The 27,969-nt window shown below is 55.8% G+C and overlaps 2 protein-coding genes and 1 long non-coding RNA gene across 4 annotated transcripts in view; 1 reads left to right on the top strand and 2 right to left on the bottom strand.

The window, feature by feature from the left end:
- Positions 1-17,936, top strand: part of FBXW8 (F-box and WD repeat domain containing 8) — a 118,956-nt gene extending 101,020 nt beyond the window's left edge. Inside the window, exons 8-11 of one of the 2 annotated variants that reach the window (XM_007529353.3) lie at positions 5,311-5,438; positions 16,197-16,370; positions 17,357-17,467; positions 17,544-17,936. In XM_007529353.3, the coding sequence (XP_007529415.1) occupies positions 5,311-5,438; positions 16,197-16,370; positions 17,357-17,467; positions 17,544-17,688 (558 nt within the window). In that variant the 3' untranslated portion in view covers positions 17,689-17,936. The remainder of the gene's footprint in view (positions 1-5,310; positions 5,439-16,196; positions 16,371-17,356; positions 17,468-17,543) is intronic. The other variant, XM_060193025.1, reaches the window with a different exon arrangement.
- LOC132539083 (uncharacterized) lies at positions 14,600-17,357 on the bottom strand. Its single transcript, XR_009550386.1, has 2 exons — positions 16,945-17,357; positions 14,600-16,546 (listed from the first exon to the last, which is right to left on the bottom strand). It is a non-coding gene; the product is annotated as an uncharacterized LOC132539083 (long non-coding RNA).
- A 4,956-nt stretch (positions 17,937-22,892) lies between the features above and the next one.
- Positions 22,893-27,969, bottom strand: part of TESC (tescalcin) — a 36,469-nt gene continuing 31,392 nt past the window's right edge. Inside the window, exons 3-8 of the mRNA XM_007528741.3 lie at positions 27,780-27,860; positions 26,598-26,737; positions 26,367-26,428; positions 26,179-26,286; positions 24,377-24,424; positions 22,893-23,071 (exon numbers count right to left, since the gene is read on the bottom strand). Coding sequence (XP_007528803.1) covers positions 22,994-23,071; positions 24,377-24,424; positions 26,179-26,286; positions 26,367-26,428; positions 26,598-26,737; positions 27,780-27,860 — 517 coding nt within the window. The 3' untranslated portion in view covers positions 22,893-22,993. The remainder of the gene's footprint in view (positions 23,072-24,376; positions 24,425-26,178; positions 26,287-26,366; positions 26,429-26,597; positions 26,738-27,779; positions 27,861-27,969) is intronic.

The raw sequence follows: 27,969 nt of genomic DNA, 5'->3' as shown, positions 1-27,969 counted from the left end.
GATGTCCCAAATGGGAGAATGTGTTAAGCGAAAGCAGAAAAATACCTGATGTGTATTGGGCTGTGAGAGTCCTGGGTTCTCCTGGGATGGTGCACCACTGAGCTAGTCTGCAGACTCTAACCTGGCACTTGCTGGGCCCCTGGTCAGTACTTCCTGAACGGATGACAACTTCTGCCCCTAGGGAATGGAGCCTCAATGGGATCTGCTGAAATCTGTCCCTCCGGCATTAGAGGACCACAGGGCTGAGAAAGAGTTAGAGGAAACTAAGGCGCAGCTCAAGAAGGCGTTCTGGGAGTGCAGACCAGCTTGATGGGGATGGCGGAGGAGAGACCACGAGAGCTACCCTGTTTAATTTCTAGAAACTGTTTCTTATCATGACTTTGTGCTCTGAGAACAGCAAAATGTGAGATAGTGAAGGAGGTGGGTTACTAGGGTGAGAAACTAAAGTAGGAGGAGGCATTGTTTCCTTGAAGAATCCCAGTCAGCTCTTCTTCCCCGGCCTCCTTCTGTTTTACTCTGTCTCAGTCCAACACAGCGTCTCCCAAACTGCTTGCTTGCTTCGTCATGTCCCTGTTTCAGATGGTGATAGATTCTCTCTAGTTCATAAAGCCTTTGAAGATGTTCTAATCCTTATAGCAAGGAAGCCTGCTTCCACTTCTCACCCATTGGAAAGGCCACCAGGCGTCGTGAAGAAGTCAGTCAGGGGTTTGGGCTGATACTGGTATAAAACCTTTGGCTGTGGTCCGGGAGGTGGCGCAGTGGATAAAGCATCGGACTCTCAGGTGTGAGGTCCTGAGTGCAGCCCCCAGCAGCACGTGTACCAGATGATGTCTGGCTCTTTCTCCTATGTTTCTCACTAATAAATAAATTTTTATAAACAAAACCTTTGACAGATAGACAAGTTTGAGGAAGTCTCAGTATTCTGGAGAAATTTAGTAAAACAGACACACTCCCCAACTGGAGTCCCTCACTGTCAGATAACCAAAAGTCTGGGACCCCAAGGTGGTGTCATTTCTTCACTGCAATGCCATATGCAAGTGGTTCTGGTTAAGTGACAAGGACAGTGTCCGCCCAGATTTAGGGAGCATTTGCAGGGCTAAATCCAGCTATTACTGGGTGAAGGGGGCAGCTGGCTTTCCTTCATCTCACCACCCTCGGGGACGGTGCCATTTCTCAACCTTTCCCTCAGGCTTGGGTGGAGAGCCAGTTGTGGGCTCACTCAGCAGTTCGGATCACACCGGGCAGGCAGGAGGCCTTGCTGGATCAGGCCAGTTCTGGTGCCTCCCACATGCTGGGCCAGGCATGCTGCCTCCTGCCTGGCTGCCTGGCACAGAACTGTGGGCCCCTTAGGTGGGCAAGAGGCAGGTCCCACGTGTAGGAACAGGACAGCTGGTGGCCGAGCACCAGCTGGTAAAGGGGGGTGGTCGTTGCAGCTGGCAGCAGGCGGGGCTCACACCGCCATGGTCTCTGTTCTGTCAGTGCTGCTGCCTAGATGATGATCAGGGCGTGTTTGGTGACTGGATGCGGAATGAATCGCAGCATCTTTTTGTCTAAGACTTTAGAAACAGCACAAGTATCCGTCCATATAGAAGTGTTACATGCACAGAGACATTCTGGGCAACTGCTGAAGAGAGCAAGACCTATCAGTTTATAGTGACCAGGAAAGAACTTTTTTAAAGAGTGCTTTTATTTTATTTTTTAATATTTATTCATTCCCTTTTGTTGCCCTTGTTGTTTTATTGTTGTTATTATTGATGTTGTTGTTGGATAGGACAGAGAGAAATGGAGAGAAGCGAGGAAGACAGAGAGGGGGAGAGAAAGACAAACACCTGCAGACCTGCTTCACTGCCAGTGAAGCGACTCCCCTGCAGGTGGGGAGCCGGGGGCTCGAACCGGGATCCTTACACAGGTCCTTGTGCTTTGTGCTGCCTGCACTTAACCCGCTGCGCTACCGCCTGACCCCCAAGAAGTGATTTTACTTATCTTGACGAGAGAGGTGGAGAGCTCTTGCTTAGAGGGGCGCTGGAGATTGAAACTGGGACTCTGTGGCCTCCAGCAATGCAAGCCGTTTGCAGAGCCATCACCCACCTCCCCATCCCTGTGGGAAGAAAGAGCTCTTATGTAACTTTGCAGGAAAAGGAAAAAATTGTGCAGAGAGAAACTGGAGATTAAAGAAAAAAAGTACGTGGAGACAGTTTAGAAATACACACTGTCGGCCAACCTGCTGACACAGGAATTTCTCAGAGATGCCACACAGAGGGTTGCCTCCAGCTGTGCTATGTCCCAGTTTTGTTACCAGATGTTTAAAATCAGAAAGAGAGAGAGAGAAAAGTTTTTAAGGCATTGTTATCAGAGAAATCTTAGTAATTGGAGATTGAAAAACCGGGATTCTAGTACTAGAATTTATTAAAAACGACACTTTGAGACCTCTTAGGAAGGGAAAAGAAATAGCCCAAAGAACTTCCTGAAAGTTCCTGAAGACGGCACTTGCTCTGCCCGGCGCCCTCTGGGTCTGTGTGGAGACCAGTGACGGGGAGGCCGCTCCTGCGGCTGCTTGCGGTCCAGTTACCTTTGCCCAGCACATACGGGGCAGCTGACGGGCTCCCGTGAGGATGCGCCCTGTCATCCCCACCTAAACTCTTTCCTAATACACACGTGGCACTTAAAAAACAAACGAACAAACCTCAGCAGCTTCTATTGATTTGGTGGTCACATTAGTGCAGAACATCTCTAAGATTTGAGCTCTGGGTGGATCCCCCCTCTTTCCAGCATGGCCGTGCACCTCGGAGAGTGAGTCAGGTGGCCACGGGCTGAGACTTGCCCAGCTAGGGCAATAAAGAGAAAAACGAGTCTAATGCATGGGCTTCACAAGAGGGAGAGCGTGGGCATGAATAATTAATCTCACTCGTCTGTGGCAGTCAGATGAAATGAAGTCCCATTTGCTCAACCTTATTAAAAGAGAGAGAGCGCAGGAGGGAGGGAGAGATGGTAAAGGTTGTTCGGAGGACTTGAGACACGGAAAGAGCCGCCTTGGAGATGGGTGGTGTGTTTCCTAGTCTCCGTGGTCTTTGACTCAGTGTAACGGTGAAGGTCCTCTTTGGACAGTTCTGACTCATTGAATTATTAAACATTTTAGATAATACTTGACTGCTAACTTGGGTGTCCTTATAATGAATTTCCAGTCTTTGGGGGAGGTGTTAGATCTCATTAGAGGACTCAGAAACAGCCTGTTCACTTCTAGAGAAAAAGTGAAGACATGCAGTAACTCAGTATGAGTACCTGGATATTTAAAAATTATGTATTCCTTTCAAAGACAGACACGCTAAGACCAGCCAGAGCACCACTCTGATTTATTTGCTGCTGGGGATTGAACCCAGGGGCTCTGGTGTCCAGGTCCTGCACTCTGTCTGCTGGGCCACCCTCTTAGCCACTGCAGTGGACTTATTATTACTATTATATTAATTTTGTCTCCAGGGTTATCGCTGCAGCTCAGTGCCTGCACTATGAATCCACTGCTCCTAGAGGCCATTTTATCCAGTTTTTGTTGCCCTTGTTATTGTTGTTATTGCTGCTGCTGGACAGGACAGAGAGAAATTGAGAGAGGAGGGGAAGACAGAGAAGGGGAGAGAAAGATAGACACCTGCAGACCTGCTTCACTGCTTGTGACGTTTTCCCCCTGTAGGTGGGGACCGGGGGCTTGAACCCGGGTCCTTGCACACTATAACATGTGCGCTCAACCAGGTGCGCCACCTCCTGGCGCTAGCTTAATGATTAACTTTATTCATGTGAGCAGCAGGACAGAAGGTATGCCCAGGGGGCGGGGTGGTAGTGCAGCAGGTTAAGTGCACATAGTATAAAGCGCAAGGACCTGCACAAGGATCCCAGTTCGAGCCCCTGGCTCCCCACCTGCGGGGGCGGGGGTCACTTAAGAAGCTTTGAAGTAGGCCTGTAGGTGTCTGTCTTTCTCTCTCCTCTCTGTCTTCCCCTCCTATTTCTCTCTGTTCTATGCAACAACAACAATAATATCAACAACAAGGACAACAAAAGGGGAGAAAAGTGGCCTCCAGGAGCTGTAGTGCAGGCACCGAGCCCCAGCAGTAACCCTGGAGACAAAAAAAAAAGTGTGTGTGATTTTGTGTGTGTGTGTGGGGGGGGCTCTTGAGTTGGAATTTGGGGGTAAAAACTATGCTCCACAGTGACTAAATTGACTAAGCATAGCACATCTAATCCGAACTCAGTCACAAAGACATTTTAGTAACCTCCAGAAAGGTTCCCATGAATCGTTTTTTTTTCCTTTCCCTTTTTTGCCAAAAAAGGCAGCATTGAAGAATTCAGATGTAATATATATCCTCTAGAGGGGGTTGGGCAGTAGCGCAGTGGGTTAAAGTGCACGTGGCGTAAAGCGCAAGGGGACCCGCATAAGAATCCTGGTTCAAGCCCCGGATCCCTACCTGCAGGGGAGTCGCGTCACAGGCGGTAAGGCAGATCTGCAGGTGTCTGTCTTTCTCTCCCCCTCTCTGTCTTCCCCTCCTCTCTCCATTTTTCTCTGTCCTATCCAACAACAAAGACATCAATAGCAATGATGATAATAACCATAACAATGGTAAAACAACCAGGATAACAAAAGGAAAAAATGGCCTCCAGGAGCAGCGGATTCGTAGTGCAGGCACCAAGCCCCGGCAATAACCCTGGAGGCAAAAAAAAAAAAATACATCCTCTAGAGATGAAGGACACCTTCTTACCTGCCATTGTACTTTAGGGAACAGAGCTTCCTAAAATTAGCAGGTCAAGAGTCCCGGGCAGTGCAGTGTGGGGATAAGACGACCGTGTGGGTCCACAGTCTGCCTCCTTCCTGAGCCCTCCGTCTTCAGCTGTGCGAGCCTGCCGTCCCTGAGTGCTTGTGCTGCGCTTCGCTTCTCTGGTAGAAAGACCGCCTGCGCAAGGCCGACCCGCTCAAGGCTCCTGGTCTCCGGCAGTGTCCTCACTGCCTCGGCAGCAGTCACTGGCCCTCATCCTTCACCTCTGGGGCAGGAAATTAAATGTCTTCATTTCCCCCAATTTTCTCCTCCCCTGAAGGTTTGTTTGTACCTTGGCCTGAGCAACTTTGGGTTTTCTGTTGTTCTCTTTTGCATGCCCCTCCATCATCCTAGTGACTCTCTCTCAGTCCAGTCATTATCTCAGAGGAAGAGTCAGAAAATTAAAGGGTAGAACTTAACCAAATACGCAGGCCTGTGTGTGGTGACCACGCCCTGGGCGATGTGGCTGAGGGCTGCTGTGGGACTGACCCCGCCTCCTCCTCCTCTTCCCCAGATCCTGGTGTACAGTCTGGAAGCAGAGCGCTGCCTCTCGAAGCTGGGCAACGCGCTGGGTGACTTCACCTGCGTCAACCTCAGGGACAGCCCTCCCCACCTCATGGTCAGTGGCAACATGGACAGAAGGTGAGTCTGAGCGCGGAGCGGGTCCTGCCGCCCTGAGCACCTTCCGGCGGGGCCTTGCCGCTCTCCCGGCTCCCGGCTCTCGCTCCTCCCTGTTTGCTCCAGCGCGGGCTCGGGCCTGAGTTCAGCCCCGTCCCAGATAGACTGTGTCCGTGAACCAGGAGGACAAAGTCTCGAATTAGGTGATGGTTGGATAGAGCCATACCTCGGCCTCGCTCCTGAAGCGCCCGGGAAGGCTGTCCTTGAAGCCATTTGGTGGACGCAGTTGGTGGGAGGTCCAATGAGACCACTTGGAATATCTTTTGTCCCCTGCTGCAAAATTTGTTTGGCATTTGAAAGCTCACTGTCTAATATTAAAAACAATAACCTAAGGGATGAATCATGTTCAACACAAATTGGGTTGGCTGCCAAATGATGTCAAGAGTGTATTTCAGAACACTGTGGTGTCCCTCTGGTGGTGGGGGCGGGGGACTCAGTGAACAGCTTCCAGTTTCTGTGTAGCTGATTAGCACTCTTCTCTTTAACGCCTTGGCTTGGGGAATCGGATTTTCCCGGTGCGGGGGCCTCTGCCAACCATGGTCGCTCCAGGAACCATCAGCACGAAGGGATTAAAGTGTTTGAAAAGACCCTCTGGGTCCAAATTTTAGGGTTTTTTCCCCTCCCCGTTCCCTCCTTTGCCTTTTCTTTCTTTCTGGCTGGGTATCTGCCATCTCTGATCCAATGTCCCGAAGAGAGGTGGTGTGGCTAGGGGCCAGGCTCTGTGGTGTCCCACCCTCCCCGAGGCTGGCCCCGGGCTGCAGGTGGTGGGCTGCTTGGAGGGGGTGTCAGATCATGAGGGGGGTCCTTCCTGCCAAGCGCCAGACCCCTGTCACACCAGTGCAGCAGCTTGCAAAAATAATTACTTTGCCAAATAATATTTTTACCTCCTAACTTTCGCCTCTCCACCACCCTCTCCCTTAGGGCAAAAAGATTCTGTGGGTCCAATTTCTGAAAGGAAACACTCATCATTTTTCTCGAGACCTCCTAAGATGGCTGGTTTCTGTTGAACTCCTGGTTGTTTGTCCAGACAGTTTTGCTCTTGCTGAGTTGACCCACAACACAGCAGATGAAACCTACCAGGCTTCAGCTTCCAGACTGAGCCACACAGAGGCTCCCCCCACAGAGCCCTCGCGGCCCCTCGGCCTGGAATGCAGGGGGGCTGTTGGTCTGGAGTTAAGTGTCAGTTTGTCTGCAGCACCCGCACTGAGGTGTGCTGGCACACTTGGGCCCAGGGAAAAGCAAAAAGGTGCTCCAGAGGGGCGACCTCTGCTTTCCACATCACCTGACCCAGTGAGCTCCAGGATGTGTCCGTCCCCCCCCCCCCCCCCGTGTCCATTCTCGGCTGTCAGGAGACCTGCCCACGGCCCACGAGCCGCTCTCCTCTGATACCCACTCACACCTGGTGGGGAAGTTCAGATGTGGCCGTGCTGAGTCCAGTTCACTGGGTCAAACAGTGTTTCTTTTTAAGATTTATCATGTTTATTACATATGAGAGGAGTTGCGCTCGAGACAGAGGCGAGAGACAAGTCAGAGTCCATGCGGTGCTTGGGATCAAACCGGAAACCTTGGGCAAACAGGCCCGGCGGAGCTATTTCCCCAGCCACGCTTGTTCTTTCTAAGCCCCGTCTCTGCAGATGAAGCCAGCAGGCTCGTGACTTGGTGCTGGGGTGAGGCTTTCCAGAGAGGCTTTCTCTGTGGGCCTGTCCTAACCTTCCAGACGGAGCCGTTCACGGACCTCGGCTGCCGTCCTGTGGGCTGGTGGTTTATGAGTCAGGATGGCATCACTACCACTGTGGACTTGAAACAAAGGGGCTGAAAAAAAATGTGCATCCGGAAAAGGGAGCAAATGAGGAATCCAGGCTGTTGAGTGGAGTGGAGGGCGGCTTTGTGGTTGGTTACCCCAGGACTTCACGGCTGGACGAACTCTATCCTTGAGACAGCTTGCCCAGGAGGGGAGCCAAGGCCCAGAGGTACAAGGGGACTTTGACCTTGACTGTCACTTAAGGGCCAACATGCATTTTAAAAACCGGGAACCTCCTTCCTACTTTGATTTAAAAATCTTCTTTCCTACTTGGTTCATTTGGCACTTACTAATACCTCGCGAAGGGAGTGCACTATCCTCCAGACACTTAAGACAGTCCAAAGTTCAGGGAAAGTAGTTTTCCATTGAGTTAAATTAAATCAAATCATCCTGCATTCAAAATCAAGACTAGCCCCCTAGTGTAGTACCCTTTAAGGGGGGGGGGGGTGAGTGGGATCTGATGGGGTTCAAGGGTTGCTCTGGGTGGTACTGGGCTGTGCTCCCCCTTTTCTGGGGAGGGAGAGATGAGGCGGAGAGAGGGGAGCCACTCTGTGTGATTCAGAGTCCTGCTAGACTGGGAGGGAAGCAGAGCGGGGAGAACCTGGGGGAGGACTGGTGCCTGCACCTGCCCCACAGAGTTCTTGCTCCTGCCCTGCCCTGCCCCGCCCCGCCCCGCTCCGCCCCGCCCCGGGAGGCACCTCATCCAGGCTGCAGGCAACAGCCCTTGCTCACTGCACCCGCCCGCCCTCCACAGTGCCCCGGGCCGGGCCACAGGGCGCTTTCCCTCGTGGGCGTTGGTTGTAGTCAGCAGAAGAGGCAGCAATGGGTTGACTCCATCTTGGCCAGAAACTTGAGGCTGTGGTTGGCAGACAAGGCCCTTTCCACCCTGCTGCTCGCAGTCCCTGACACCAGAGCTCTGGAGTGGAGACGCTGAGGTGGGGAGCAGAGCAGGAGCGGAGGTGGGGCAGGGGACCTGTGCAGGGAACCCAGCAGTCTCACTGCTTCCCTCCGCAAGTTCAAGTTGAGAAATCCACATACCCATCCCTGCAACTGACCTGACTGTTCTCTTCTACGTTTTGTTGGCCTCATGGGTCACGGGCTGCACATCCATTGCCGAGTGAGTTTTTAAAAGAGAGCCCCCACTTCACCTCAGCCTCTCCAGCTCTGGACCATCCCTCTAAACTCGCTCAGTGGGTTTGATGTTGGGATGTTTCGTACTAATGGAATCAGATCGTGTATGATCTTACGATCGTTAGTGACCGGCTTCTTCCCCTTAGCAATGTTTCCGAGATATACCCGGGTGGGGGCTGGGAAGCGGCACACTCGATAGAGCGCACACATTGCCCCTGGCTTCCACCTGCAGGGGAGGGGGCAAGCTTCACAAGCAGTACTGGAAGTGTCGCTCTTTTTTTTTTTTTTTTTCTCTATTTCTGTCTCAGAAAAAGGACAATCTTTTTTTTTTTTTTTGCCTCCAGGGTTATTGCTGGGGCTCAGTGCCTGCACCATGAATCCATTGCTCCTGGAGGCCATTTGCCCCCCTTTTGTTGCCCTTGTTGTTGTAGCCTTGTTGTGGCTATTATTGTTACTGTTGATGTCTGTTGTTGGATAGGGCAGAGAGAAACGGAGAGAGGAGGGGAAGACAGAGAGGGGGAGAGAAAGACAGACACCTGCAGACCTGCCTCACCACCTGTGAAGCGACTCCCCTGCAGGTGGGGAGCTGGGGGCTCGAACCGGGATCCCTATGCCGTCCTCGCTCTCTGCGCCACGTGCACTTAATCCGCTGTGCCACCGCCCAACCCCCAGAAAAAGAATAATCTTGAAAATATCCCCGGCTTGTAGCATGTGTCACATCATTTTTCCCCTCCCCCCAACATATTTCCAGGAAATTACCCCAGTGCCTCATGCGCGTGTGACTCCATGGGGCTGTCTCCCCAGTCCGCGTTTGAGTCTATGGTTCAGAAAAAGGGAGAGACAGCAAAGCATCGCTCTGCCGCCCGTTTCCACCCTTAACTGTCCTCGTGGGGTTGAGACCCAGGTCGCCCACAGGAAACCGTGCGGCTGTGCTTTGGCCCTTCACTTGTAGGTTATGGGCAAAGCTGCTGGCATCACGTTCAAACTTGTGTGCCGATACAGGCTTTGGGTGGTCTTGGACACACAGGGGTCCCCATGCTGCTTCATTGGGCGACTCTGCTTGGCCTTCTGAGGAACTGCCAGGCTGGACCAGGGCGGGGGCCCCGCTGCTCTGTGCCTCACCAGGACCACGTGCCGCCAGTCTGGGGGTGAGAGGGCCATCTCGCCACGGTCTGGGTCATCACTCCCGTGATGAAGCTCAGTTCACCTGTCCCTTGGGCTCAGGCTATGCTGCTGGTTTGCATTGTGCTCTTTGTCGCCTTTTTGTCAGTTAGACTGCTGGTATCTTTTTATTTATTTTTTTTTTTTTACCAGAGCACTCCTCAGCTCTGGCTTATGTTGGTGCAGGGGATGGAACCTGGGACTGAGCCTCAGGCATGAGAGTCTGTTTACATAACCATTATGCTATCTACCCCTGCCCTGGTGTCTTATTATTTTTTTTGTCTCTAGACTAGGACTAGGTGCCTGCACCATGAATCCATTGCTCCTGGCAGCCATGTTTTGCTGTAGTTGGATAGGACAGAGAGAAATCGAGAGGAGGAGAAGACAGGGAGAGAAAAGATAGACACCTGCAGACCTGCTTCCCTGCCTGTGAAGCGACCCCCCTGCAGGTGGGGAGCCGGGGGCTCAAGCCCGGGATCCTTGCTGGGGTCCTTGCGCTTCGTACTATGTGCGCTTAACCCGCTGTGCAACCACCCAGCCCCCTGCTGGTGTCATTTCTAAGCAGGCATTCCCTAACCCAAGACCACATTCTCCAGATTTATAGTTTGGGTTCTTATCCTGAGGTCTGTGGTTCATCTGGAGTTCCAAGTCTGAGGTAAGATGAGTCCGGCTGACCCAGCACAGCCCTGCTGAAGAGACTCCTCTCTCATTCCTCCAGCAGACTAATCTCCGGCCGGCAGGTGCTCACCCACTGCAAACTCAAGCCCCAGGCCACCACAATGAGGGCACCTGGGGGGGGGGGGGGCCTTCCTGAGCAGCAGTATCTCTCCTCTCTCCACTTTACCGCTCATCCTCTGTCCATAAAGAAAAAATGTCTGCCAGGAAGAGTGGCATCATAGTACAGAGCCCCAGCACCAGCACTGGTGGCAAGAGAAAAAGAAAGAGAATTCCCATTAAATTGGCTGTAAAAAGAGGGATTTTTGTAGGTGTATCCATCCACCTGATTAAAATGTTTAAATGTTATTTAATCAGCGCACTGTCCCCAGGGCCTGAGCTCACGTGCATCATTGTTTTGGTTGCCGTGGCCTGGCAGCCGCCAGAGCCATCCAGTGCTGCTCAGCAGAGGAGACAGTTGGCGTGACCAGTTGAAGGCGCTCGCCGCTCTGCGCGGCACGATCACACCAGTCCAGAGCTGCACGTTAGCATCTAGAGAGCTCTGCGCATAGCCCAGGTCGATTAAATGGGCAATTTTACCTGAAAATGTTGTCTGGTCACCAGTGAAGTGACTCATTCACGAAAAGCCACCTTCAGTGCTACACAGGTGTGCTTACTGACCTTGGCATAATATTTAAGACCCTCCTTCACAGTCCATATTCGGTGAGACAAGACACAACCACGTATTGATCTCCTAAAAAACAAAAAAAAAAATACCAGTCTTGTGATTAATGTGGCTGTTTTTTTATATTTACTTATTTTCCCTTTTGTTGCCCTTGTTTTTTTATTGTTGTTGTAGTTACTGTTGTTAAAGTCGTCGTTGGATAGGACAGAGAAATGGCGAGAGATGGGGAAGATGGGGGGGGGAGACCTGCAGACCTGCTTCACTGCCTGTGAAGTGACTCCCCTCGAACCGGGAACCTTACCCCGGTCCTTGAGCCTTAACCCGCTGCGCTACCACCCAACTCCCTGGCTGTTTTTTGTTTTTTTTTTTAAGGTCTCCTTTTCCCCGGGTAGATATATAGCCGAAGGTCAGGGCCCTCTGATGGGAACACAGAGCCGAGTCTGCGTGGGCTGCCCCTTCACCCATCAGTCCAGTTCACACCGATCTAATGGGAGCAGGCCCGCCCCTGGCCCCAGTCAGAGCCTCGGCACTCACTCCTTCTGGCCCTGCTCCCGCCGCTAGAGTGAGCGCAGGCAGCAGGCAGCAGGCAGCGTAAAGGGCGTCTCTGCTCCATCTGCAAGTGTTGTAATGAGTTATTCAGAGCTCTGAGCACAGGAGCAGCCTGAGCTGCTTCCCTCTCGCTTCCAGCGTCTGCCCATCAGCCACTGCTCCTCTGCTGGAGTCTTTGGAAGGCCCTGGTGTCTTTTGTTTGCATTGGCGGGTTAGAGCGACTCCTGTGGTGTGGTTTTCATTAGAGCGGGGCTGGAGCGAGGGAGTGTTGGAACAGCCCTCCAAGCCCAACCATGAATATTAAACATAATACAATTACAGTTTTCAGACCAATTATTTTTCTTTTCAGCAGGCAAAGTTGATGAAATCCTCGCTGGATGGGGATTCGCAGTGTCTACCGTTGGCTTCTGTCTGTCCTTGGAATCAGTTGTCTTGGCATCTCTCTGTGCCCATTTGCTGTGCTACCTGTTTCCCAGCACCGCATGCTGAATCTGCATGCCGAGGTGATGGGCGCTGCCAGGGTAGCCGCGGCCCAGGCCGGCGAGCCGTCAGCTGTTGAGGCAGACGCCACCGGCCCCTGGGGCACCTGGGCCTGTCGTCCGTCCTCGGTCAGTGCAGCGGCCGCGGGGGAGGTGTCCCCGGGCGCAGCTTCCTTCCGGAGGGGAGAAGCCAGTCTGCTTGGGCCCACTTTTGCTTTCCTCAGTGACAGAAATTCAAGCGAGCTGGATCTCTGGGTATGTTTATTTTCTTTGAAACCACCAGTGCTGGTATCTAAATACAATAGCAAAACAGATGGCAAACTTTGAACTTCTGGACCAAATCTGTGTTTGCCTTTGTCTCCTTAACAGCCAAACTGTAAATTACCAAGTATAAATATTCAGCAGAGGAGGACTTTGTGCAAGTCACAGCAGCAAGAGACCGTAACGCCCTGCGTACATCGCAGAGTGCGTGGGACACCCCCACCCTGCTGAGGCCCTCTGGTGCGGCACCCTCACCCACCGGCCCCTTTCTGTGCCCCCCCGCCCCCAGCCTCAGTTCTCTTACCCACAGGTGCCTAGAGATGATGCTGAATGCTGAGGGGAGACCTTCGTTTCCCAAGTCCGTTTCATGTTCTCTCTGCACCCCAATTCCCTCACAGGAAGCGGAGGGCAGGGGTAACCCGGGTGTGGTCAGGGAGGGAGCCCCTGATTAGCCTGCGCTGCCTGGTGTCCGCGTCCAGCCTCTGCGCTCCTGACTCCTGACTCCACGCTTATGTCCGTTACCTAAGCCATGTAGAAACTATCGTTCCACAGATGACACAGGGTTCCTTGTGGGAGTATCTGTGCAACTTAAGAGTGACTCAATGCCCAGGCCCTGCCCCTGCTTAGAAACAGCCTCCCAGCCTCAGAGGAGGTTGATTCTCTACACTGAGAGGAAGAGATGCCACACATGGCAAGGTGTGCACTCTCCCTGCTGCGCCATCTCCCAGTCCTGAAGGCGCTCCTGTCCCTCACACAACTACGGCAGTGTGCAGGACAGAAAGGAAAGTCCCTCTTTTCTTTCTCCCTTGTCCTGCCGCTGCCACCCCCCAGTGGGGCATGTCTGTAGTCGACAGAAATCAAAGTGGGGGGAGGGGCGCTGTTGGGGGACCCCTCACCCTGCCCTGGTGAGCTGGGCGCCCACCTCTCCACAGCCTTTCAGACTCGTGCCCGCTCTGAGTGCCCTGGTCTGCCTGGCAGCCTGGCAGCCCCTTAGTTAATAATGCTTTCTTCCGTCAGGCTGCTTTGGAGACCTGCTTCCTCATTGTCCCACTTAATTCACTCTGAGGAATAGTTTTGATGTTGAGTAGTGCTCACGGAGTGTGCCTGCCTCCCTCCAGTCTGGGAAGAAACCCCTAACAGCAGCTGCTTCAGTGACGCACCTCTGCCTGCTCTGTGCTGCTTCCCTCCTGGCAGGACTTGGGGAATGCTGAGTCGTCCGTTCCCTTCTTGTCTTTTAGCACCCCCCCCACACACACACAGCTGTTTCATTCTAGGTAATATTTAATTCTGAAATTCGTTCTCTAATCTGCTTCTAGCCCTACATAATGAATTTAGTTTCGGGGACTGTTTACATGTACTGGGTTCATCAACGGCCTGGCTATAATATAGCAGGAGCCTCACTCCGTCTCCTCCGCGGATGCTCCCACGTCGTGTCTCTTGCCTGCGCTAAGATGGACCCGTCACTTGCTGTGGCTGGCACCTGCCAGCAACACACAAACACACAAATACACACACACAGCCGAAATCGCACCTCACGCTCTCCAGGCTGGTTCTCAGCTCAGGCCCTGGGGAAGTCGCTTACTTTGCGGGCTCAGCAGTGCATGTAAAAGGTGGTTTTTTGTTGTTGTTGTTGTTATTGATGTTGTCGTTGTTAGATAGGAGAGAGGTGGGGAAGACAGAGACGGGGAGAGAAAGATAGACACCTGCAGACCTGTTTCACCGCCTGTGAAGCGACTCACTTGCAGGCAGGCAGCTGGGGGTTCGAACCGGGATCCTTACACCAGATTTGTTCTGTTCTGGGGTCAACAGCTGTCTGCCACTGCTGAGCGAATGCCCGCGGCCTTGTACAGACAGCGCCAAGGTAAGCGCCACAGGTGCGGCTCTGGGCGGAGAGGTGGCCTAGCTTTCGCCGTGCTGGTCACCCGCTCATATCCGCTGGGCGGAATGGACTGTGGCTTCATCTGCTATTTTCTCTCTTTAAAAGCCATTACTATTTTTTTCTGTGAACTGCTTTTTCTTTTCCCTCATTTTAATATTGACAACGATCCATATCAGTGTGAAGGGCTTTAAAAACGAAACAAGAAACTAGCCTTCCTCGCTGACATTTTGCCTTTGATTTTCCTCTCCACAGAGGAAGACACTAAGCGCTCTGCATGGCTGTGTTCTACAAGACCTTTGTAGAGGCCAGGGAGCTCTCGTGGTTATGCAGACAACTTCACGCCCGAGGCCCCAGCACCACCACCACCACCGAGCAGTGCTCTGGTTAAAGACAGACCACTATTGTTCTGCGTGGGTAGAACACTAAGTTATAGGATCTTTCGCCGTTGTTGGAAGTGTGGGGTCTTCAGTCATGTTGTTAAAACTAGTGATTGTACATGAGTGATAGTTTCCAGCAGTGATGTGCACTTGCTTTGGAATCATCTTGGACTTGTACCCCCCACTGCCGTGGTGCTAATGTGACGCAGACGTGACGTGACCCAGAGGCACGTGGTGTGTCTCCTTCGCAGACGCATTCCAGGCAGAGCTGCAGTTGTCTTTTTGCTGTGCCTACTGCTCTGCTCACTGGGCTCTTCCTCAGTTTGCTTGTTTTACTGTTTCTCCCTTTTTAAGTTATTAGGGTCAGTTTCAATAACTCTTTCTAGAAAGTTGGTTATTTGACTCACATAGTAAGCCTGAATAACTTAAACTGAATGTACTGAAGAGCTTTTATTTACAAAAGAAATAAGATTCATTTTTTCTGAGTTTTACTAAACCACCCCACTCGTGTCCATAGAGGTGAGCTTTGCACGTAGGGCCCCATCTCCTGCACAGGCCTCCCTGAAGATATCTGTCCCCTTAGCGCATGTCATGTCACCCAGAGGTTTGTGCTGCCTCCTGGGGCTCTTTTGGCTGGTGTCAGCTCTGACTTTTGTTAAAATAAAGACATGACTTAATCTGATATGCAGGTACTAAGCTTTCAAACACAAAGGGGTAAAATCTCATAAGGGTTTAGGACAAGGAATGTTTTGGATCCGTGGTGTTTTGTGTCTTGAGATTATATGCAGTAAGCATCCTGGGGGCGGGAGGTCTGTAAGGCAGGAGTAGTCTTGATCTTTTTGACTTGTAGCATATCTCAGAAACATTTGATTATATATATAATTATTTTGCCTCCAGAGTTATTGCTGGGGTTCAGCGCCTGCACTAGGAATCCACTGCTCCTGAAGGCTATTTTTCCCCTTTGTTGTTGGTAGTGTTGTTGAACAGGACAGATAGGAGGGGGAGAGAAAGAGACACCTGCAGACTTGCTTCACTGCCTGTGAAGCGACTCCCCTGCAGTTGGGGACCCGAACCAGGATCCTTGCACTTAATCCAGTGCACTATCACCCAACCCCCGCACTTGATATTTCTAATGGCTACAAGATTTCCATCTCATCTTAGTTATCCCTACATGGAAATTCTGCATGCACTTGTGGGAAAACTGCTTTTAAAGAAGTTGTGGATTCAAGTCACAGGCAAGCAATTGTTTCAAGCCTCTAGGCTAAGGGGACACTTGGTCCCAAATTCCTGCCCCGCCAGAGTGTGTCTGTGTGCAGTGGTACAAGTTGTGTTTGCTAGATGAATTTACTGTCCTTTTGTGTGACTGTACCTCCTGCACAGACACGTGGGTGTGAGCTCCAGGACTTCCATGGAATGGGGGGGGTGCGCCGGTTAAGCACACATAGTACAAAGTGTAAGGACCCGTGCAAGGATCTTGGTTCGAGCCCCCAGCTCCCCACTTGCAGAGTGTTGCTTCACAAGTGGTGAAGTGGGTCTGCAGATACCTTTCTCTACCCTTCCATCTCAAATTATGTCCTATTCCAATTTTTTTTTTAAAAAAAGGCCTCCTGGAGCAGTGGGTGCACAGTGCCAGCACTGAGCCCCAGCAGTAACCCGGGAGGCAAGATGAAAAAGCTTGTGCGAGGGAAGCAGCGCCCCCAGGACCACCTGCCACTCACTGGCTTTCCGTCTGGCCCTGCCCCCAGGGTCAGGATCCACGACCTGCGCACCGACAAGATCGCCCTGTCGTTGTCCGCGCACCAGCTTGGAGTCTCCGCAGTGCAGATGGACGACTGGAAAATCGTCAGCGGTGGGGAGGAGGGCCTGGTCTCGGTGTGGGACTACCGCACGAACCAGAAGCTGTGGGAGGCGCACTCCAGGTAGGGCTGCTCCTTCACGTGGGGAAACTGAGGCTCGGGTGTGTAAACCCAGCTCAGGCGGAGTAAGAATATCCGCCCCTGAACCTCCAGGAGGAAGTGTCGAGAGTGCAGGCTGAGGGGCCGTGCGCCCACCATGCTCAGAGACGGCTCCACCCCGGCACCAGCTTAGGCCAGAACTGAGCAGAGAAAAAAAATGAAATAGTCTTGAGAACAGTTCACAGATGCCTGGCCTGCAAGTCATGACAAACCCGTCCTCGTTTGAAGTCCACTAGGCCTGAGGTGAAGGGATTTTTCCTGTGGAAGCCAGTGGTGAGCGCTGCAGCCAGCTTGCTCTCCAGACTTGTGGTGATACACTGAGCAGCCACCAGGTGGCGCCAAAGCTCACCCTCAGCCTCCGGGAGATTTATTTGCCTTTTGCTTGTAGCAGGGGCTTTGGGCCTCACTTTGGGGAGCCAGAAGTGCCCCCCCCCCCCCCCCCCCCGTTCACCCTCCCGCTTCTTCCTCGGCACTACTGGTTGGGGGCTTGTCCCTCATAAGGTCGGGTCGCTTTCACCAGAACCTGGTGGAGCCTCACCTGCTGTGTCCTGCCCTCATCCTCTTCCAAGCTCCTGTGAGATCTGGCAGGCGGTGCAGGCCCAGCCTTCAGTCCTGCTTCCACGCTGTGTGTCTGTCCTCCACACACACGGCTACACTTCAGATTGGGGGCGAGGGGAGACACCTGCAGCACCGCTCACGAAGCTTCCCTCCTGCGAGTAGGGAACAGGGGCTGGAGTCTGGCTCCCTGCCCTGCTTCCCCACCACCAGAACAGTGCTAACCTCTGGCTCCTGACGGGACCGGGGTTTGAACCCACAAGCTGTGGCGTCTCAGGCTTCTGCATGGCCACTGTGCTACATGAGGAGTCTTCACCTCATCTGCCTACAGCTCCTGGCTGGGGCTGTGCTCGCGTGGTTCTGTCCTGACAGGAGCCCTCGCCCTTGTGTTGCAGACACCCCGTCCGCCACATCTCCTTCAGCAGCCACAGCCTCATCACAGCCCACGTGCCCTACGAGCGCGTGGTGCGCAGCGCCGAGCTGGACAGCTTCTCCACGCACAGGAGGTGGGTGTACACCACCCCCGCAGCTCCCTGAAAGTCAGTCAGTCACCCTCCCTCACCTGTGCCCCCCTCTCCCCAGGCACCGGGGGCTGATCCACGCCTACGAGTTCGCGGTGGACCGGCTGGCCTTCCAGAGCGTCCTCCCCATCTGCCGCTCGTCCCCCGACACCCCTGCAAGCTACAGCTACGACCTCGCCTCTGCCTTTCCCTACGACAGCGCTTAGGGGGGCAAGGTGGGCGCTGAGGTGACCCCGTCCCTCCCTCGTCTGCCCCCGGAGAGCCGGCTCGTGTCCTCTATCCTGCACACCAGTGACTCAGTCTCCAGCCTTCTCCCCCCAGCGATACTGTCCTCTGGATCTGAGGTCAAGGACTCAGTGGTGGGTGTGAGACCCCAACATAAGCCTGGTGTGGCGGGCTGTTTTGCTCCTGCCTCTCACTGTGGTTTATTTACAATTATATATTTGTACAGTCACTTCGAGGCCATGTTCCTTTTTTTTTTATTTTTTCCCTTTTGTTGCCCTTGTTGTTTTATTGTTGAAGTTATTATTGTTGTTGTCGTTGTTGGATAGGACAGAGAGAAATGGAGAAGACAGAGAGGAGGAGAGAAAGACAGACACCTGCAGACCTGCTTCACCGCCTGTGAAGCGACTCCCCTGCAGGTGGGGAGCCGGGGTTCGAACTGGGATCCTTATGCCGGTCCTTGTGCTTTGCGCCACCTGCGCTTAACCCGCTGCGCTACAGCCCGACTCCCGAGGCCATGTTCCTGATTACCAGGGGCCACGTCAGTGAAGACCCAAGGCCTCGGGAGACTGATTTGTCGTCTACGAGCCTGAGAAGGTCAGCGTGTGTAGACACTTGGGCCAGGAAGTAAAACACGCTCCTGGAAATCCAAATACCCCAGGGTAAGGCTGGCTTTTAACAGGAGTAAAGATGGAAAAGCATGAGCTGGGGAGACAGCAGCATCGTTCTGCGAAAGACTCTCCTGAGGTGCTACGGTCCCAGGTTCAATCCCCAGCACCACAAGCCAGAGCTGAGCAGGGCTTTCTCAGTTTAAAAGTGAAAAAACCCGAGCTGGCTAGAGCAGGGAAGATGTTAATTAAAATAAGGGTGAAAACAAAGTCATCTGACAAACAGCTCGTTTTAAAAGGTACTGAGGGGAGAGGGCCACAGACAGCACCGTCCCCTGAGCGGGACTGGTTTGCCCACCAGAGAAAGGAAGGTCTCTGCTGGAAAATGGCTGTGGTGAGGGGCAGACGCTCACACCTCAGAACAAGGCAGGCTGCTCTTGGACGTCTCTGCGGGGCCACGGCACACACGCCCCGGGCAATACTGCAGCACTGCTCCGCCCTCTGTGGCGTGCCCCTAGCCCTCCAGGGTGCTTGCACCCTGGGCTTCAGCACAGTGAGGCAGGAGCTAATCTGTGAGCTGGATGTCACGTCACAGCTCGCCCTGCCCTGCAGGAGCAAGGTGACCACCGGGGAGGTGACAAGCTGCTCCGTGCCGACTCCCTGGCTGCCGCAGTGCGGTGCTGTGAGGGGAGCTGGCTGTACACCACACAAGTCCCTCAGCTCCTGCTCGCCCCTTACCGCCGTCCCAGCTGGCTGCTCCGGGGGCTGGGGATCTGCTGTAGCTCACAGCTCCACTTCTCAAACTCCCGGGTCTCCCCTAAAAAGACAAGAGCCCCAGAGCTGGTGTCTCGTCATGAGACAGCGACTTTTGCTTTCTACTTTGTAACAGCCACACCTGTTCTAAGGGTCAGTTACCAGAGACCGGTCACAGCCTCAGTGCTCCCCACTCAAAACCCCCTCCCCAGATCTGGTTTTGACTGGTGGGACCCTAGGAGCTCAGAATCCTTTGCCAGAGCAGAGGGCATCAATGAAAGGCTGCCTCTCCTCAGACCCCAAAGGCCTGAGCTGCTGACAGTCATGTTTCTCAGACACTGAGAACCTGCCCCGCCAGGTAGAACTCTTCTGACTGTGGCTTTGTTCCTTTCTGAAAAGTTGACAACCTCCAGAATCTGCCCTCTGCCCAACCCAGCCCACCCCAGATGAAGTGAGAGGCACAGCCAGGCCAGCCCCAACATGTCACTGAGCGCCAGCGGGAGCCACAGACCTGCCTGCTGCCCCCATGGACAGGCCAGGCCAGATGGTCACCAGGCGACAGTTCAGGGCCTGCTGTGAGCAGGGTGGGTGGACGGCCCCTGCAGGCTCCCTCTTCCTTCCTGGCTGAGCCTGTCTTGTCCTGTCCAGTCCCCTTAGTGCCGGGGCCTCTGCTGCCCTGTGGCTTCTCTTGAGACAGAAGAGGCGTCAGCACCCGGAATGGAGGGGGAGCAGTGCCCTGCACCGTCCAGTCCCAGGTCAGCCCACCACCACGAGCCCACAGAAGGGCCCCGAGACACAGCCGCCTCTGCTCTCCCCCACCGTGGCCCACGGTCAGCTCACAAAGTAGGTGTTGTTTTTTTTAACTTACTTATTCCCTTTTGTTGCCCTTGTTCTTTTTATTGTTGTAGTTACTATTGTTGTTGTTGTTGGATAGGACAGAGAGAAATGGAGAGAGGATGGGGAAGACAGAGGAAGAGAGAAAGACACCTGCAGACCTGCTTCGCCACTTGTGAAGCGACTCCCCTGTGGGTGGGGAGCCGGGGGCTTGAACCAGGATCCTTACTCCAGTCCTTGATCTTTGCACCACCTACACTTAACCCGCTACGCTACTGCCCAACTCCCACAAAGTAGGTGTTTTAACCCTCCCAGGTCTCAGTGCCTGCAGGGGTGGGCACAGGAGACCCCACCAACTCGGAGCAGGAAGACCTACCAGGCCGCAGGATTAGCCTCCCTGAAGGGGGGCTTGGCCAGGATGGAGGCTGTGACCTTGCCCGGCCCTTATTCAGTATTCATGGTGCTGCGGCTGCGGGCGAGTCCACTCTGGTTAGATTTCCCTGACGCAGCCCTTCTCCAAAGCCACCAGAGATGAGCTCTGACATCTGGAGGCTGAGCTCACTCTCTCTCACCTTCCCCCTTGGTGCTGTGGCAACGGCTTCCGGCACCCGGGAAAAAGCCAGAAGCAGGGGGGCTCGCCCACTGCAGATACCCACTGGGCTTCCCCAGCCCGACTCTCGGGTTATCCAAGTACCAAGCCCACGCCGTTTTCTGCCCACTCCCTCCCAGCTGCTAGAAGACAGGCTGTTAGCAAACGTCTGTTACTTGCCTGGTTCTGGGCAGAGGGGCTCCGCCAGCCATGAGCGACTCCGGGTGATGTCCTCCCGCCTTGGCGCCAGGCACGACAACATCCAGCAAGAAGTGGGAGCTGCTTCTGAGCCCCCAGCCCTCGTCCAGGGCACTGGTCTCACCCACACTGGCTCAGGCCTGTCCTCCACTGGGGGGCACCCTTCTCCTCAGCAGCCCCAGGGGAGGGTGCCAGGTCTGTTTGTAAAGCACTTTCTGGGAATGAACTTCCTTTCCTTCAAGAACCAAGGTAGAAAAGTCCCAGAAAATCCAGGCCTGCGGAGCTGTGCCAGGCACCCAGCAAGGGCCGGGAGGTGAGGGAGGCGGCAGGCTCGCTGGGACGTCCCCAGGCAGGAGGTAGGGCAAGTGGTGAGGTCCTTGTCACCCACCTCCTCGCGCAAGCACCATCAGGTGTGAGCTGGGCTGTGCCCTGTGGGCAGGATGCAGGCCCCTGCCTTCCCCTCCTCACGCTCTGGCCCCCAGTCTGAGCAGCCAGGGCTCGGGGGGCACAGTGCAGGACAGAGGAGTGGTACAGCCAGTCCAAAGTCCCATCCCCATTATTATTTTTTTTTCTGACTGCTACCAGCATTATAGCCATTATAGCCGGGGCTCAGTGCCTGCCTGGTGAATCCCTCACTCCTGGCAACTTTTTCTTTTTCTATTGCATTTGATAGGACAGAAGGAAATTGAGAGGGGAGGGGGAGTCAGAGGCACCTGGACCCAGGTGGGGAGCAGGGGCTCAAACCTGGGGCCTTGCTCATGGTAACATGTGAGCACTTAGCCCCAGCACCTCTTGAGCTGGAGTGGCACCCTGGTTCTCTCCTCTTCAGAGCCCCCCCACCCCACCCCGCCTCTTGTTAAAATAAACCAGTCTTTGTGAGAGCAGCGGCGGCAGGCTGCCCCGCAGTCCCCGAGCACCGGGCCCAATGGCCCACAAGCCACTAGCCTCCTGACACGCATGGCCCACAGTGCCCAGCACACTTGGGACTCTGTCCCACCACGTGCCGTCTGTCCACAGGACCCAGCCAGGGCCCCAAGGCCAGGTGCTAACCAAGCAAGAGTCCCTGTCACCCCCCACAAGCAGGAGCCACCTCCGTCACCTTGCCCGGCCCCCACTAAGCACCTCCTTCACTGCTCACAGGGCTTCTTCCTGACAGCACCCACGGGTGCACTGCGCTCAGAGTTCTTACAGAAGACAGGGACACGCCTGCTGAAACATGCATTCAGGGCAGAGGACGCGACTCCGCCAGACTCTCCTGCCTGAGGCTACAAGGTCCCACCTTCAGTCCCCGCTCCACCATCAGTCAGAGCCGAGCAGGGCTCTGGTCTGATAACAATAAAGTAAAACACACGTGTGTCTCATGCCACTGCGAATCCCCTCTGGGGAATGGCCCTGAGGGCCCCTGCCACCGTAGAGGGGGTGTCTCTGCCTCCTGTGGGCTCAGCGGCCGGCTGCGACCTCAGTCGGGCTGCCGGGACAGCACAGGGCTGCTCGCCACCTGCACAGAAAGACAGGCCCAGCCCCTCATCCTTAATGCTCCCAGAATCACACCCTCAGATCTAGAGGATTCCACTGAACCGACATGTTAAGCCCAAGTTTGGGCTGTTTACAAAAGTGGGAGCGGGAGCGAGCCTTCAACCTCTTGAGGAGCCAGCTTTCTGGGAGGGGCCTGGGACGGACGGGCTGTGCCTCTCTCTCTGTGCCCCTCACTGCTGAGCCCCGACACCTGACCTTGAGATAGGGCACCCATAGCAACACAAGGCTGAGCAGGCAGCACCCAGCGAGTGTCAGAGGGAGCCAAGCCCACAGCACACGTAGCAGGAGGCAGGGGACATGGCCCAAGTCCACACGATAGCAGCACAGCACCAGAGCCTCAGCCAGACACCCCACAAGTCGCCAGGTGGGAAGTGACAGCTGGAGGTGTGGGAGCAGCACCTGGGCGTCACCTCACCTCAGCTGGACACAAGCATGGCCAGCAAGGCCGAGGACACCAGAGTCCCCTTCCCATCCACCACGTGAGCAGGACACTCAGGAAGTACCTATCCCGAGGGAGAAGGGGCTGGGAAGACTGGCGTACCCCCAGCCCTCTCAGAAAACCTAAACCAACATAAGCCTAGAGAGGGGTCCCCACTCCCCAACCGGGAGCCCCCACACTCAACCTCATGCGGCCAACCAGGCCACCGGGGGACAACAGACCTGAGCCACGTTCATAACCAAACCCGTCTCTATTTTATTTGAGAAAAACCACTGCAGAGTCCACATACCACGCCCCAGGGAGCTGCCTGGGGGATGGGGTGTCCAGATCGGTCAGTGGCAGAGAGCCATGGTCTCCATGTTGAGGAAGCGCACGTGCATCTTGGTCTCGATGTCAATCCCCTGCCAGATCTGGATGGACCCAGAGCCTCGGTCAGGAGTGTCCACAAACCCTGGCCGGCCCCCCACCCCTTTTCCTGCCACCACCCAGATGTACACGTGCCGGCAGGTGACACCCAGAGATGGGCGTCTGGAGACCTCAGGCTGAGTCGGGAAGCAGCTTCCATCGCCTTCTCCCTCCCAGGCCTTTTCTCCTGCTTCTCCTTCGGCTACGACCTCTGGATTCTCCAGGAGGAAAACCCACCCACCCTGCAGGTTCGGTGATTCTCCTGCAGATCCCTCGGTCCCATTACCCAGGTAAAAGGCAGCACACCTGTGCTGCCCCCCAGGGAAGTCACCCACCCCTGGGACAGCTGCGGCCGTGGGAGGGGCTCCATGAGGCCACCACTGTGACGGGTCCCAGGCAGTGGCCTCTGACCTCCCTGAGCAGGCCACCAGGCCCCAGACAACCTCGCCAGGAGGGCAAGCGGCTTCTGTCCCCACCAGTTCGCCCCAGTCCTTCGCATCACACTGCGGACCTGGGGACAGCACAGTAGGGCTGTTGCCCCTCAGTGCCCACAGCCTGGCAGCCGTGAAGCCGTCACCCCAGTGTCTCGGGAGGGGACATGGGGTCTGCGGGCTCCCAGGCAGTAGGCGGCCACTTGGTGCAGGGCTCGTCAGTCACTGTCACAGCTCTCAGTGCCCTATGCTCGGGGTAGAGCGATGGGGGTGGCTGTGTGCAGACCCTTGCTGGAGGGGGAATGGAGCTCCTGGGGACAGACCCCTGCACACCCAAGTGCTACAGGTCAGGTGGCACAGGGTCAAGGCCTGGCTGGGGAGGGGGATGCCAGCAGGTGGGTCAGATGCCAGAACCTCGGGCCCCCCCCCCCAATGTCATCAGGTGCTCAGGGCTCCCTGCTACAGGTGCCCACGAGCAGGTGACAGGGATGTGGCCTGGAGCCACGCCTGGGGGTCCCCAGGACCTGGGAGTCCTGGGTGAGGGTTGAGCAGCCTGCCGGAGATGGGGACAGCCCTAAAAGGCAGCCTCAGTTCCTGCCTTGCCTGCACCTAGGCAAGATGCTGCTTTCAACTAGCCCTGGGGGATCCTGAGAAGGTGCCCTGGGCCCCCAGGAAGGGCCAGGTGTGAGCGGTCAGCCCGAGCTGGGCTGGGCCAGCTTAGAGCACATGTGACTGGCCCTCTCATTAGAGATGGGCGGATGGACAGACCAGCTCGAATGTGCCTGGAGACGATGCCGGGGCTGGCCCCCTTCCCACAGAGCTGCTGCTCTCCCTTTGTGGGGTTCCCCAGCTCCCATGCCCACACCCTCTCCCACTCACCTTCAGGAAGTCATCGAAGGTGATCCCCTCATACACCTGGTCGGGCTCCTGGGGACAGAGCACAGGGCTGAGAAGACCCGGAGGAGCCTCCAGCCCCAGCTGCTCTGCTCATGGGGAAGCGAGAAGAGGCCTGCTGTGGACTGTTCTCAGCGCTGGCCAGTCACCCTCAACTCCACCCCCCGCACTGGTTTGACAGTGGAGTGGAAGGTGGGCGGGCGGAGGTCTCCAGGGTCCCCAGGGAGAACCTGGCAATGGAGTGGAAGGGTGGGGCCCTGTCCCCCACACCCCCCAGCTCCCAGGCCCCCAAGAGTCACCTGCCACTTCCCAACAGCCTAGTCGCAGCAGCAGGGAAAAGCTGGGTTTGGCCACCCCCAACCCTCCATGAGTCCATGAGCCCACACCCAGCCTGAGCCCCAGACAGTGCTGCCCCCTTCCCTGCTCTGGGCACACGTGACCTCAGACCCCTCACAACCCACCGGCCATCAGGGCCACAGTCAGGAGCAGGACAGTGACCACGGGCTTAGGCAGCTCACCCGCTTCCCCTGACAGCTGACTGCCCACCTCCTCCCCTTGGGCACAGGCTCACAGGCAAGAGGAAAGCCCACTGTCCAACCCCACCTGTGCTGAGCAAGATGGCAGGCGGTGGGGGTACAGAGTGGCCTCACCACAAAGGAGGCCCTGGGTTCAAGCCCCAGCACCATATGGGAGCACTGAGGGCAGCACCCGGGGAAGTCCCACAGATGGAGTGGTGCAGGGCTCGCTCTCTCTCTCCTCTCTCCTCTCTCCCTTTTTCTCTCACGCCCCCACAGCACAGGCAAGCACAGAGGAGGCCCCTGCAGTGGCCCCACGGTCCTCAGAAGAGTCCCAGGGAGGGGGGCAGAGGGCAGAGGGAAGCACCCACCAAACCCCACAAGCAGCCCAGCTCCCAGCGAGGTCTGCAGAGGCCACTCTAGAGTAGTCGGCAGCTGGCTCTGGGGGACACCAGGCTGGGGACTGTCACTGTGCTGTGCTGCGGGGTGGGGACACCCTCCACACAGCCAGCACCTCCCCCCAGCTGCTGGGGCTCCCCAGCTAGAAAGGATTTCTCTGCAGAGCAGCTGCCAACAATTTTCCACACAGCAAATTAAAGAAACGGTGGCAATAGGAGGGAGCAGTTTAGAGGAGATCGTAATTAAATCCAGGGGGGCTGGCAGGCCACCCCCTGTAGGAGCCCCATGCTCCCCGACAGGAGGCCCCAGCACTGCTGAGGGAGGCTCCTCTGCTGGGGAAACCCCTGTACCCCCCCCACCCCACAGGGCCTGACCAGACACAGAACGGCGGCCCCCTCCCCCAACACAAACAGACTGAGGTGCAGACAAGACCCCTTCCCTCCTGGGCTGCACATGAGGCCTTGCAGGTAGGGGCACCCTGACTCTTGCGAGCACAGGAGTGCCTGGAGCTTTTGGGGAACAGCCCCCACAACGAACGGCACCTGGTCTGGTGGACCCCAGCCCAGCTCCCCCTGCGCCCAGGAGTTCCGGCTCAGCCCAAACCCTCACCCCATTCCCCCAGCAATCAGCAAGGCTATAGGCTGACACCCCCGCCCCCGTATCACCAATACTCCTCACACACACCAGACCCAGCGTCCTGATGGGGACCCCCAGAACAGAATCATGATGGCAGTGAATCCCCCACAGGCTAGGGCCCCCCAAGCCTGGCAGGACAGTAGGGTCCTCCAGCAACCCTGGCAAGGGGGAGCCAGGCTGATGTCACCACCCTCTTTAGGCCTCGCAGAAGCTGGCTGGGACTTCCCAGAAGCTCACCATCTGCCCCACACAGACGCTGGCCGCCTCCATCATGGCCCCATCGGCGATGGAGCGGGCAGACTCCTTCTCGATGTGGGGGTTCCCCGAGAGCAGCTCCTCCACCACCTGCGGGGGTGGGGGGGTAGGTGACCTGGAGCCTCCAGGCGGCAGTGCGGGGTGGCGGGCAGGCAGGGAGCCTACTTTACATTTCGATACTCTTCCAGGGTGATGCGGCCGTCGCTGTCCGAGTCGTACATGTGGAATAGAACTGGGGGGCAGTGGCAGAGGGGGGGGGTGTCGGGAGGGACGGGGTGGCACCAGAACTCTGCCGAGCCGCCTCCCGGCTGCACCAGCTCCCGGGGGTCCGTAGGGGCCTCCCCTCCCCTGGGGTGTTGTGGAGGAGCTCCAGGACGCCCCCCAGCCCGGGCCCCACGCACATCTCAGCTTCTCTCTGCGGCACAGCTCCACCTGCTCCTCGTCCAGCCCCGTGTCCATGGGCCGGAAGTAGGACATGATGCCCAGGAAGTCCTCAAAGTTGATCTCCTCGGCCAGGCCGCTGGGCCCCCGGCGCAGGTTCCTGGAGGGCAGGGGGCTCTGGGTCACCACAGACCACACCTAGTCCTCCGGCTCGGCCACCGGTGGCCACTGCCACCTCCCTGAGCTGCCCCCACACGGCCCCGGCCCTGATCCAGCCACCTGCTTCTGGCAGGGTCTGTGCACTTAGTCAAGGCTTTTCCATTTTTGTGGTGCCAAGGTGCCTCTTCCATTCTTTTTATCGCAGGTAGACAGTGAGCGGCCACAGTACTAAAGCTTCCCCAGGGCTGTGAGACTTCCCCATGATGCTGGGACTACCCAGTCAGTTATCTTCCAGTTTTTGAAAACTTAACATATGGGGGGAGAGGCACAGACCCAATTTCCAGGACGTAAAGGTGACCCCTGGGTGTATAGAGCGCACACATATGCCTTCTCGTGCAGACGAGACGCCCCAGCAAAAACCCTGGCAGAAAACATGAAGGGGCTGGGTGACGGCGTTCCCAGTTGAGCACATGGGTTACCATGCTCCAGGGCCTGGGTTCAAGCCCCTGTCCCCACCTGCAGAGGGGAAGCTTCCCAAGCAACGAAGCAGTGCTGCAGGTGCCCCCTCTCTCCCTCTTTCCCCCTCCCCTCAATTTCTGTCCTATCAAAAAGAAACAAGAGAACCCTGACAATAAAAACAAAGGGGGCCAGGTGGCGGCACGACTGGCTAAGTGCAGGAATTACAATGCACAAGGACCCAGGTTCAAGCCCCTGGTCCCCCACCTACAAGGGGGAAGCTTCTCAAGTGGCGAAGCAGGGCTGCAGGTGTCTCAGCCTCTCTCCCCTCCTTCCCTCTCAGTTTCTCTATCAATAAGATCAAGCTAACTAACGGCTAAAGCCGGCCAGCTGGGCGGCTGCTTGGTGGTGCTGAGCACGTGTGAGGCCCGCGACTACTCCCAGCTCAGCGCCGGGTAAAGGGCTCGGCCCCAGGTGCTGTGTCCCTGGCTCCTCGCCGTCAGCCAAGGGGTGTTCAGAGCACAGGCGCCCCGAGAGCCATCCCTGCCTCAGTCACCTGTCCTCAGCTCTGGCAGGAAAGGACTCACCTGTTGTCAAAGAAGGCACGGACGATTTTGGCTCGGATGGGGTTGAGCTCCAGGTCGGGGATGCTACTGAAATTCTCCTTGCTGGGTTCCGACAGAAGTGGGAAAGCGAAGGGATGGGCGTCAGACGGCGCTGTGGTCACACACAGGCTGTCTTCACGCCCCGGGAGGTGGGGACAGACCGGACCTGTGC

The sequence above is a fragment of the Erinaceus europaeus genome, chromosome 6 (genome assembly GCF_950295315.1).
Source record: "Erinaceus europaeus chromosome 6, mEriEur2.1, whole genome shotgun sequence".
Lineage (NCBI taxonomy): Eukaryota > Metazoa > Chordata > Mammalia > Eulipotyphla > Erinaceidae > Erinaceus > Erinaceus europaeus.
This window is presented reverse-complemented; position numbering and strand designations above follow the sequence as displayed.